We start from the raw sequence: 13,803 nt of genomic DNA on the forward strand, positions 1-13,803 counted from the left end.
AGTTACTGGGTTCTTACTAGATGTCAGGCACTATTTTAAGTATTTTAACTATATTAACTTGCTTAATCTTTCTAGGATATTGGTGCTACAGATAAGAAAAACAGAGATGAAAAAGTTGCCCAAGATCCCACAGCTAATATATGTAGAGGCAGGATTTGAACCAATGAATCATACTCCAGAGCTTGCAATCTTAACCAAGAAGCCAAGCAGAATCTATTAAGTAACCTAAATGTGTTTTATTGTGAAAAAAATCTAAGTGGGGGGGTCAACCTTTTGCTTTTTTGACAATACATATATTAATAACAGATAAACATAGAAACTGTAATACCACACAACATCAATACATACATCAAAAGCTGTGACGTTAAACATAGCTATTTGAAGATACTATTTCAAAAACACTGGTTCTTTACTTGTTTTTGTTTCACAGTGTTGGACATGCTTTGTGATTTGTCATCACAGTTATACACGAATATTTAAAAGTTCTATAAAACCTAAAATACTAACAGTTTATATTTCAAAACACTATTTTCTGCAGATTGGGATAGTTGTTTCGATTTCTGGACAGAGGCAATAGCTACTGGTTATTATTTAAAAGCTTAAGTTATACTGCCTGGAAATTCTGGATTTGTACCTAAGAGCCTTAAAAATAAGTGCATTACCCTAGAGATGCAGAGAATACTGAAATTATATTTCGAAACATTTTAATAAGTCTTTGCCTAAAAATTGTGATTTTTTTTTGTATGTCCAAAAACACCTGCTACTTGTTGAGACAAAGTAGTTTCACTTTCTGATATTTATTATTGATTTTTGCTTCAAACTTCCTTCTTTTCACGTACATACAAAGTACAGGAAAATAAGAAGTTATTGTCTCAGACTATAACATCAAAAATTGTGAGGATAAGTGGGTAAAATCTAATTTAACACAAAACTAACCTAGTTAATTTATACCCTTGCATTATTTTTACCAACCAAATGAAATTATTGATTTTAAAATTGTAAATATAATAAATTATTTAGAAAATTATCAATATTTTAAGTCTCTTTAATTTAGTTCCATAGCTTTCGAGTTTTATTACTAAGCCATATGAAAGCAACAGAACCTCCCAATATCAATAAGTATTCAACATATCCAAAGTTAAAATAAAAATTAAGCCAGGCTTTAATTTCAAATAGAAGAAATTTATCATTAAGAAAAAAAAAAAAAAAATCCGGGCCGGCCTGGTGGCGCACTGCTACAGTGTGCCGCTTGGGAAGCGTGGCGGCGTTCCCGCCAAGGGTTCGGATCCCACATTCAGACCGGCCACTCACTGGCTGAGCGAGGAGCGGGGGCAACACCGAGGGTTGCGATCCCGTTGCCGGTCCCGGTCCGGTACGGGCGCGACACTGAGGGTTGCGATCCGTTGCCGGTCACGAAAAAAGACAAAAAGGAAAAAAAATTGTGTAATCTTTAAAAAAATCTATAGGTAACTGAACACTCTGAAAACAAATTACAACCATAAATGAAATGTTAGCAGATTGACTCCAATGGTACTTTAGTTCCAGCGTTTTCTTTAGTGTGAGAGGAGCTTTGTGAGTGGTGGCATGGCAATTCGCTGTCTTTGCTGTGGCCTCCTCTCTGCTGCGCTGCTTCTTTGCAGGTTTTCTGTATGTAACACTTCTTGAGTTTTTCTCATTGTCCAAGTGTCATAAAAATAGGAAAAATTATATGGCATACAATAAAGGAAGCATTTCTTTCAGTGATGAACAATCAAGATTTAAACCCCAAATGAATACATTCCTATTGAATTCAGATAAGCTTAAAAATAAATTTTAGGATGTTCAAATAAGGCACAAATTAATTTTGTGGGAAATACTAAAATGTAGAAAAGAGATCATAAAGAATAACCTGGTTTTAAAATGTTTTCATTTCCTTCTTACATTTCATGTAAGTATACGCTTACATAATGATTAAAAAATTAATAACTGTTATTTATTTTAAACATTACTAATAAATAGAATTTCCTTTTATTTACACAGTATTTCCACTATAAAAAGGCAATAAAAGAATAACAAGATAATATTGATGATTTTTATCTATTTAGAGGTTAAATCATTATCTATTTAGAGTATATGACCTATATGATTATATGACCTATATGACCTATATGATTTATACTAAAGTATAATCCTGTGACATCAGGAAGCCTAAGTTAGTAATGCCATTACTGAAAATACATTTTTACTAAATTTTGCCAATTTAGATTAATTTATTAATTCTTTCCATTAGATTTCCAGTTAGAAATTATTTAACGTCTTAAGACTTTTGTTTCCATATGAAGTCTAATTTTAAAATAATGAGAATGAAATAAACTTTCATAAAGGAAGCTAATAAATCTGAGATCTAATGATTCTTCTATGTTTGGTAACATCTTCAGGACTCGAAAAAAAAAAAAACCATGTACCTATAATTTTTAAGTATATGATGCTATTTACAGAATAACTTAGATTCAATAAAACATTCTATTCCCCCAAATGTTCTTAGATTGGTAGTTTAAATTTAAACTGGTCTATTACCTGCTAAAATTGCTAGAACCTACTTTAAATACCGCAAGTAGATTATTTATCACCTTGCTTTCTAATATTTACCTACTTAATGGACGAAAATTTTCACCAGTTAGTTTATGCTAACAAGCCCCTTCGATAAAAATAAATATATAAATAAGTCAAAACACACACACATACTCCATTTGCAACCAATGAAGAGTAACACTTGAGGACCACTTACTGATTTTTAAATATGCCTGTTCTTCAGTTGGGATACCCGATGGGGAACACAAACTACACAAGGGATGTGAACACTCCAAGTTTTGGGTAATTTCTCACTTTATAATTTTGTTGTAATTTTAGAATAAACTGACAATTTCTGATTTATAATAAACAGACTCATCTCAATTAGGAATCTCTCTTCTAATTGTAAAGTCATTATTCTATTTTCTTTTCTACTATCTTATTTCCTCAGTATTGAATTTGACTGTGATGATAACTGTATCCCAGTTAAAAAGAAATATTTCGTAATACATATATATTATAAAAAGAACATTTCATCATGATTATGTTTAGAGATACCTGAATCATATGCTGGTGGGCTTAACTTACCCTTGCCAGAGAAGTTCATCATTAGCGAGGTCCTGCCAAACACATGAAGCCAAGCAGAGGTCAGTTGCATTCAGGTAGGACAAGATGGTAAAGCTTAGCTCAGGAGGCAACATCTCCAAATTAATGAATCCTTCCTGTTCTTTAGATTTCCTTGCCTTCAAAAGATGATATATGTCAATGCCTCCTTGGACTTGTTTGCGATGATTGGTGTTAGAAATGTTGCTCATAGCCATTCTCCTGCTCTGCTCTCTGGTGAGGTAGCCTTGCTCACTATAGCCTTCCTGTTGTAGCTGCTGGTTTCTGGCCACTCTCCACAGCCCCTGACCCATCTGCAAGGCTGGGAGAAAGCCAGAATATAATAAGGGTGACATTTAAAAAATAACCCACTTTCTCCCAGTGGTATAACAAATTTAACATGAAGCATTCATTTAGCAGAATTAAGATTCCTCATTAAAGTCTATTAAAACCAGTAGTACATTACAAAGAACAATTGGAACATTCTAAGTGCAAAATTTGGATAAAGAAAGTTTAAGACATATTTGGTTTGATCATCACCTTTATCTCAGTTTGCTAACTACTTTTAAAGTCCACAGGTGACATAATCATTTTTCACATGGTAAGATTTAAAAGTTACTGATGTCCTAAAGACTGTTACAAATTATAATTATGTGGACTTATGGCCCAGTATTAAATACAGCTCTGATCAGAGCACAGGACTTCAGTTAAAAGGCCTCCAGACCCTGCTTTTTATCACAATTCAGGCTAGGCTAAGCTAGCCCCTTTTAACCAAACTCCCAGATGCATAACAGCTGTGAAACAGACTTTTAGTTTAATTCTTGCCAGTCTACACTTACATTGTAGGCTATAATAAAATGTAACATAGGCCCTGAAGTCTAATTCAGAAACCTTATAAATTACACACCTAGAAGTCTATGATAAATAACTCAGGAACAGCTATTTGGTTTTGTTGTTGCTTTAAACTAAAAATAATTTAGACTAATTTTCTAATTCTTTTCCAGATACTTCAGAGGTACCTGGGAAAAGGCATGAGAAGAAGATGTGTTCCAGTCTCCTCCACCTCCATTTGACCTCCAACTAGAGCAGCTCTACATTTATCTGTTACATAAATTGGGCTTTCCTATATTCAAATATTTAGAAAATGACTGGCCTAGACTTCTTATTTGGCTTACCTTTAAAATAAGTAGTTTTTCCTGAGTAAATAAATTGACCGAGTTGAAACTAAATCAGGAATAGCTTTTAACTAATACAAATTATTATTTTCATGATCTTTTTTTCAAATAAAATATTCTTGTTTTATCAACCCCAGTTGACTAATAAACACCTGTATGTGTTTTAAAAATTTGGAAAAAAATACTTTCACTAAATAATCATTAAAATAGTCAAATAACTTTCACAGCATGACCTGAACTTAAAATATAATTTTGTTTTAATTAGCTATTTACAAGGACTAACAAAAACAAAAGCAAAAAACCAGAAAAATGACCAAAAAATTTGAAGATTATTAGGAATAATTTGAAAGTAGAACTTCGAAGAATGTCAAAGATTTTTTTAAAAAAAATATATATATATTTTTTTTGCTTTTTGTCTTTTTCCGTGTCCGGCAACGGATCGCAACCCTCAGTGTCGCCGGATAATGTGATTCAGAAAGCATCCAACAGGTGAAAAGAGGTAAAACCAGCAGATGGTTCTTAAAAAAAAAAAAAAAAGATACGGAGGGTGGAGGGTTGAGACTCATGTATATACACTGTTCAGACAAAGAAAGGTGCAAGATTATACCTCATTTTCTATTCTCCTTCTGCTAAACAATACTGCAAATTGTCTCTTTGGGAATTCCTTTTCCCTTTAAAGCAGTTTTTTGATTCTGGGTAAAAACACAACATGATAAACCACTCTGAGGAAAATTAATATCATAAGTTTAGCATTTGGATAAAGAAAAGGGTGTCTATAGTTCTATCCCCACTCTCAATCTTCCTTAGGATAACAGGGATGTGGAATACGGGTGTAACTGCCAGAAAAGTGATAAAAAAAACTCAAAAAGAAGTAACATCCACTGTATAAGTTGTGGAGCAAGTCACGGAGGGAGCACAGTGTTGTGGGCTTTGAACTCAGACAGACCTGAATTTGAATCTTGTCTTCATTTGTTATTACTAATAGTACCATGGGGAAGTTTCATGACTACTCTACACTTTACTTTCTTCTTATGTAATGTGGAATAATGATAATAATACTTCAACTGTCTTGTCCTGCTTGCTGAATTAGCCCATTTATGTTGATACTTGCACAGCTTTGTGGGGCTTATACATACAATTCTCTATCGCCTTTAGTTATCTCATATTTTGCCATTGTTATTTTTTTCTTGTAAATGAAATTCTTTTATATCAATGGTGAAACCAAAACAAACAAACAAACAAAAAAACAAACAAACCCCAAAACCATAAAAAACAAAATAGCCTGTATTATCTTCCACAAAAGATTTCAAAACTCAGTATGCCTGATGATAATGCCAATAGCAGTGTCATGAAACAGGTTCTTGTGTTATCATTAGTTATGAGTCAATACCTGGCTCTAAAAGAGATGTAAAATATGATATAGTTTCATGCTGGTTCTTGCATGATTTCAAATTCTTGAAAGCAGGTGTTTGGACTGAACCAATCAAAACTTTATTTCAAAGAGACACACATCAAACAAGGTTTTTTAAAATTAGTTTATGAAAATATTGCGATCAGAGTAGGAACTTAACCTGTATTTTTCCTAGGAACAATGGTTTGGTATTCACTAATTCAATATTTGTAGCCAACTTTATAGAACAACTACTGCAAATAACAAGAATCAACTGTATTTCTTTTATTTGTGTATGAAATAGGTTAATTATGCTCTTATAAGAGTACATATTTTTTCCAAGAAAGAAATTCAATTGAAAAAAAAAATTAAACACAAAACAAGGTTTTGTATTTGAAATTACTAGTTTTGGTGTAAATATGGATTTTGTGATGAAACGTCTGCTGATAATTTATTTGCTCACTCAAAATAGATGGAAGAAAATAGGTATTTCTCATTTTATGTGTTTCTGTTTATAGATACTTTATCTAACATATATTGTTAATTCATTAATATTGTAACTCAGGACCAAAAGCACTATAACACATACCTGAAGAAAGATTATCTGACACACCTATCTTCTCTCTAAAGCACATCACTTAGCAACACAAGGCAACACTTAAACCCTATGTTTACAGGCCATCTTATATGCCAAAATCACTAATAAAAATCACAAAAAATGTGAAAAACATGGCCCTATGAGCAGGCCACAAAAAGGACATTTGTTCACAATGAGAGCTAATACAGAAAGCAGAGCCTTGCCATGTTCAACCTTAGGTGGAAACATGTATTTTGAACAACTTAAATTTTTTGCATCTCTGTGCATGTTCACTAATGACTGCAAAAGAGCAAGTGGTATTGATTTGGGGGACACAAATAAATTTTAGTGAGTATGCAAATTCACAAACACAAAATCTACAAATAATGAGAACTGACTGTAAATTAATACCACTCAAGATGTCCCATGCCTTTTCTTTCAAATTTGAATTTATTTTGTTTAAAGCTTCTTTATCATGTTGAGAGGTTCTATAAAATTCCTCCTAAGAAGCTTCAAAATGAAACCAAAGAGATTTTCTCTTGGTTTCCAAAAGTGGAAACATTACTTCATTATTTGTCATCTGACAGAAATAAACAGAAATTTCATAAGTACTTAGGTCACAGAGGAGAATTTCTGCTAACAAAAAATTCTCTAGAAGATTTCCAAGTTGAAACTCTTCCTTTTAGAGGAGAAAAAAAGATTATGGGGGAAAATCAAGGCAATTGTGACATTGTATTTTCTCATGATTTGTCATGATGGTAATAAAATTAATATTTACAACCAAAGATTCAGATACTGTTTAGTAAATTTAAATTTACACTTTACAGAGAGTGATGAGCACAAAATAAAACAAATCTCAGAACTCCTTTTTAAATCAAAGTACCAAATGAAGCAATGGCTAAACGGGGAAATTAACATGATCCAAGAATTTCTGTTTTCTTGGAATTATGCAAACACAGCTATCAATTACTTTTGACCGTTTTAATATAGTAGTCAAGAAATGTTCCTTGTACCTCAGAGCTATTATATAGTTTTTTGGCTCAGGGGTAAAATATTCATGTTCAATCTACACTGTCTGCAAATACACTCATGTAGCATGGTAGTAGAGAGGTGACTCAGAAGCCTGACACTAAAGGTGGATAAATGTGTCAAAACAGCTGAGAGGGAGCCATTTATCAATTTAAGCTCATATATAAGAAATTCATATTTTGGTTTGTTTATTATCATATCTTACATTTCAAACTTAATTTTCTGTTCCTAGAGTCCTATGCTACCATAGCACAATAGCTGGGATGGTGTAAATGGAAAGTAACATGATTTTAGAAAGATTCCAGCATTATTCAAAAATAAACAAAGCCTTTGAAAAATATTTACCTAAAAGACTGCAAAAAGCTTCTTTATTAGCCAAAGGTCCCTTTATAAAGCAAACAGCCGCTATTACCTTTAAATGATCTCTATCTAAGAACATTTTAGCGAAGTTACATCCAGAGTCACCATGCATATATGGTGTTTTTCCTTCCAAAAAGGCTCTTTTGGTATTAAATAGCTTATTTTTAATATCCTAAACTTTAAAGTTGTTTCAATTCATGCTAACATGGTGTATTAGTCCATTTTGTGTTGCTATAATGGAATACCTGAGACTGGGTAATTTATAAAGAAAAGGTTTATTTGGCTCATGATTCTGGAACAGTTGCATCTGGCGCTAGTCTCAGGCTGCTTCTACTTGTGGCGGAAAGTCACAGGCAGAGGGCAGGTACAAGCAGATCACATGTCAAGAGTAAGCAAGAGAGGGGGGGGTGCCAGGGTCTTTTAAACAACCATCTCTCATGGGAACTAATGGAGGGAGAACTCATTCACTGCCCCCACCCCCACAGGGAGAGCATTAATCCATCCATGAGGGATCCGCCCCCATGACTCAAACAACTTCCAACACTGCCATACTGGGGATCAAATTTCCACATGAGTTCTGGGGGGACAATACACCCAAACTACATCACACAGTTTTAGGAGCAGGTTTTAAACCAGTACTAGGACAAGTATAAATGGTAGAGTACCATTTCATTAACATGATTTGTGATTTATAAGATGTTGGACAGAAGATGGAAGAAACAATGTTCTTACTCAGTTTTGAAAAAAATCTTTACAGTTAACTCTTGAATTCTTGTAAGATGGAACATATATATTTATCACCTCTCCTTCCAATTAAAATCACAGAAAAGGAATAAAAAATGTAGAAGCTACACCTAAGAGAAAAAACAAACACACACAGGACTGGCGCGGTCCACGCCATGGCAGGATCCTAAAGGAATCAGCTTGGGCTGCCCTCTCCGAGTTGGCAAGGCTGCCGGAGGGAGAGCTGTTGGCAAGGCCACAGCTACGAGCACTTGCTGCAACCATAAGGGCTCCTGCCTCAGCTTCGCGGTACTGCTTTTGCTTTCTCTTTCAATGTTTTGGTTAGCGTGGCAGTTCTCTAAATCCCTAAAAGATTTTAAAAATAACACAAATGATTTTGCGGTCATTGCACTAAACATTCCCACTGAGGATCCGGGTAAATTGGATAATTCTAAATTATTCCTTTATGACAAAGTGACCACACCAACATATGCCTCAAAAGCACCACTCATGACTAAACATGAGCTGCAGCCCATACAGGCAAAATTACTCAAAAAAGAAATCCCCATCCTCTCCCTACCATCTAATAGACATAGGTCATATGATAGTATTGTCTATCACTTTGTAACCGCAATAACCACCACCCTGTTAATAGGGTAGATATTAACCACAGCTTGCCAACAGGAAAAGGTCACAGGTTAACTTCAGGACAATGAGAAGATGGTCCTGATCTGATAACCTGATACCAAGAATAGGAAGCACGAGTTAATCACCCGAGACGTGCTGATGAAGGGAAAGAACTGGCTGACCACCAAAAAAGTTTCCCCCGTGCTTTTTGAATTATTGACTCAAGCTTGCTGATATAATAAAAATAGTACCCAAAGCCCCCCTACAGAGCTGTAAATTTAAATAAAAGGCATTGTCTCATGCTCTACTGGGCTCCAGCCCCAAAGAGCTGACAGCCTGCAGAGAGAGAATGTCTCTGTCTGTTTTTGTTATTTTCGCTGATCCTCCTCATCCCTTTTCGGGTCCCACCCCTTGCTGAAGCTGGACTTCGGCACAGGGCCTTGAGTGGACATGAGATTTCAACATATTTCTGTAACATGAAAAGAGTGAAAAGTGGAAGCAGCCGGGGGGCGGTGCTGACCAGTTACCTCAGTTGGTTAGAGCAGTCTCCAAGGTTCAATCCCTGTACAGGCCAGCCGCCAAAAAAAAACAAAAAAAAAAAAAAACAAAGAAAAAAACCAAAAGGGGAGCGATTACTGATAAAGCCATGTAGCGAGAGAAGGAGGATAGTCGTGAATAGAGCAGAGACGTGCAGAAGCTTATGTACCCTGCAGAACTGTCAAGAGGCTTAGGACTCCAAAACACAGCATAAAGAAGGAAGAAATTCACAATGGAATGAGGGGTTTAACATCACTGGATCACTGTTTCCTCACCTACACAATAACCATAAAAATATCCCCCTTTAAATGAAATAATGTGTGTATATGGAACAATAAACCACAACCTCTCCTCCCGATACATACGCACATCACATTTCTAGAATGCTTAGGTATCTACCCCAACCCCTTTCCCTAGGCAAAATGAAGCATTTTCTCCAAAGAAATTGAATACCCCTAGAGAAAAGACTCCCTCACACCACTATCCTCCTAATGTTTACAAGTGGCCCAGCATAATGACTGTCAACCACACCAAAGCAAGGGCCACCAACCCTATTGGGGTGCATACATTTATAATTCACTTTTTATTACCTTAAAGATCCAATGTTTAATCATTAAAATGTGGTTGAGACATCTGCACAATTACTTAGTTTATTCTTTCCTGATTTCATACAGTGATTCTTTAGTAAAAGTTAAATTAATTTTAAACTTAATTTAAACAGACACAATTATAAAATCTTAAACTCTACATTTACATACTTTGGGGGGTTGCCTACAGTAGATACCTACTGAAGCTCTGCTATACACAACTATCATGAAAAGGTACATTTATCTTGCAACTTTCACCTTTCCAGTTCACTTGGGACCCTCTTAAAGGCTACCAAGATACTACTGGGGCAATATTTCTTAAACATGGATTATGAATGTACAGTGAGCTAAAAGCAAATCAAAACAAAACAAAAGCAATGGGATAATATCAAAAAGGGCACTGGAAGCTAACTTGAAGAAGGCTCCTTTTTGCCAAACCTGGGGCAATTTGGGCATCAAAATAAAAAAGACAATAATGAATTATAATCTATCACGTAAAAAAAGAATCCATGAGTTTACACTGATGATCAATAAATACATAATAAAGGAAAAGGGAAAGCTCTTTCTTACAATAGAATGCTGACTAATAAAAATAGAATAATAGAGTTAGAAAAATCACTATTTTACAATCATTAGAGAAAAAATAATTCAGGCAAGAATTATCAATGAATGCTGAATCTGGAGTTTGATACAGAATGGGATATTTACAGAGTCCCAACGTATCTCCCTACAAATTACTCAGTAATTACAAAAAGAAATTAAGAAATCAGATAATACCTTAACCAAATGATGAAAATTAACATTTACAAATAAGAGGCAAATAGACATCATGAGCCTCTGGACATGATATCCCTCAGGACACAACATCAAGTACACAGTATTCCAGCCCCCAAATCCATAACCTGAATCTAATCATGATGAATATCAGAAAAACCCAAATGGAGTTCATAAAATAAATTTTTTTCCTTCAAAAATGCCAATGCTATGAAGCCAAAAGAAAAGGCTGAGGAACAGTCTTTGATTAAAGGAGACTAAAAACATAACATCTAATGTAATGCATGGACAGGATTCTGTACTGGAAAAGTTTGCCCAAGATCTCATAGCTGTGGCAAAAGGGAGATTTAGGATTCAAAATCAGGTCTGAGTCCAAAGCTTTAATTCTTAACCAACAAACCATATGCCCGGAACGGTTAGAGCCCATGGATTATAACGGCCATCTACCATCTGCTTCTTCATCTCTGGTTCTCACCCCTTTCTACCTCTGTCCCTCCTTAGTACCTCTACTGTTGCTCCAGCCACAACTGCTCTCTCAGGCTACAGTTTTTGTGAGAAAGACACAGGCTTTGATGTGAAAAAAGATCTGGATCAAACCCCAACACAGAATCTGATTAGCCTAAAATCTCTGGTCCTCATTTTTCTCAGTAAAATAATGGATTCTTAAAATAATTCTTAAAAGTAAAATAATTCTTATCCCATGGGATTTAGAGTCGATAACATTTAGAGAATCTAACCCATAGCAGGTAGTTTACAAAAAAGGGTAGATTTGTATTCACCACTCCCTCCTCCTATAAATAACTTATTTTGGTTCTTCCACTTCAGAGTACACCTGATTATTCTGGATTTAATTACCCAAGTATTCATAATCCTGATCTTAAATTTCATTAATTTAGGGTCTGTGAAATTTGGAGAGACGTCATTTACCTTTGCTAGGAGGAAAAAAAAAAAAAAAACAACTAGTAAATACATAAATAGAAACTTTGCCTAGATTGATACACTACATATAAAAACAGAGTTTGGCAAATAATATCAAGTATTTAATCATCAACTAGTGATAATATAGATACCTTTTTGGTAGTTTATCACTATTATAATCTTTAATCACTATCAACATGTTTCTAGAAATAATAACTTCAAGAGCTTGTGGGAAGTTTCAACAAGTCAATTAATAAAAAGAAATTTCTACCATAGACCTATAAAACACCATCACAACCCCGGTAATTTAAATTATAAAATATTTTGTGGATAGTATGTTAACTTTCTAAACCTTTGAAATCAATGTATCAATTGTTGAGATCAGTATTTTTAAGTATATTTCTTGATTATAGTATAATGTTTACTCAAGCATATGTCCATTAAGATAATGATTTTGGAACTCACCTATCATATTATATTCTTACTCAATTTTATTATAAAGTTTATTAAAAGAAACAAACATTAAAAAAATATATAGGCAATATATAGTCAGTCCTTGCTTTATATAATTCTTCGCTAACTCCTGATTAATAGTTACCATGGGACTATACGAAGCAAGGCCACAATTCCAATATGCACTAGTTTCAGTTAACATGGTACCATGCAAAATGAGGACTGCCTACTTAGTACTAAGATGAGAAACTAATTCCACACAATAGGCTACATAAATAAATACAGTGCAAATGTAATGCCTTGGACATATACTTAGTAAAATATTATTGGCTAAATGAATGGATGAATGCTAAACATTTATAAAAAACTGAATTATATGAACCTCAACCTGAACCCCACACCTTTTACAAAAACTAACTCAAAATGGACCATAAACTTGAATGTAAAACATAAAAGTATAAAACTTTTAGAAAAATACATAGAAGGAAGTTGTTGAGATCTAAGTCTAGGCAGAGTTCTTAGTCTTGACATCAAAAGCATGATCCATAAAAGTAAAAATTAATAAAATGAACCTCATCAAAATTGAAAACTTTTGTTCTTTGAAAGCCCCTATTTAGAAGAGGAAAGAACAATTTACAGACTGAGAAAAAATATTTGCGAACCACATATCTGACAGACTAGTATATAGAATATACCAAGAACTCTCAAACTCAGCAATAAAAAAACTAAACAATCCGATTAAAAAATGGGCAAAATATTGAAACAGACGCAAATCTCCCAAACTCATTCTATGAAGCCAACGTCATCCTGATACCAAAACCAGGTAAAGATACAACCAAAAAAGAAAACTACAGGCCGATATCCTTGATGAATATAGATGCAAAAATCCTCACTAAAATACTAGCAAACAGAACACAGCAACACATATGTAAAATTATTCACCACGATCAAGTGGGATTCATCCCAGGTATGCAAGGTTGGTTCGACATATGCAAATCAATAAATGTGATACATCATATTAATAAAATCAAACACAAGGATCATATGGTCATCTCTATAGATGCTGAAAAAGCATTCCTATGAAGGATTAATATCCAGAATATACAAGGAACTCAAACAACTTTACAAGAAAAAAACAAGCAACCCAATTAAAAAATGGGCAAAAGAGCTAAATAGGCATTTCTCTAAGGAAGATATACGAATGGCCAACAGACATATGAAAAAATGCTCAACATCAGTCAGCACTCGGGAAATGCAAATCAAAACCACACTGAGATACCATCTCAACCCAGTTAGGATGGCTAAAATCCAAAAGACTCTGAACAATAAATGCTGGCAAGGTTGCAGAAGAAAAGGAACTCTCATACATTGTTGGTGGGACTGTAAAATGGTGCAGCCTCTATGGAAAATGGTATGGAGGTTCCTCAAACAATTGCAGATAGATCTGCCATATGACCCAGCTATCCCACTGCTGGGAATATACCCAGAGGAATGGAAATC

At 34.4% G+C, this 13,803-nt stretch overlaps 1 protein-coding gene across 1 annotated transcript in view; it reads right to left on the reverse strand.

Moving 5' to 3' along the window:
• Positions 1–13,803, reverse strand: part of FBXO8 (F-box protein 8) — a 57,431-nt gene that overhangs the window by 32,609 nt on the left and 11,019 nt on the right. Inside the window, exon 2 of the mRNA XM_008566329.1 lies at positions 3,139–3,475. Within this exon, the coding sequence (XP_008564551.1) occupies positions 3,139–3,467 (329 nt within the window). The 5' untranslated portion in view covers positions 3,468–3,475. The remainder of the gene's footprint in view (positions 1–3,138; positions 3,476–13,803) is intronic.

Source organism: Galeopterus variegatus, unplaced genomic scaffold, assembly GCF_000696425.1.
Source record: "Galeopterus variegatus unplaced genomic scaffold, G_variegatus-3.0.2 Scaffold235, whole genome shotgun sequence".
Taxonomy (NCBI): domain Eukaryota; kingdom Metazoa; phylum Chordata; class Mammalia; order Dermoptera; family Cynocephalidae; genus Galeopterus; species Galeopterus variegatus.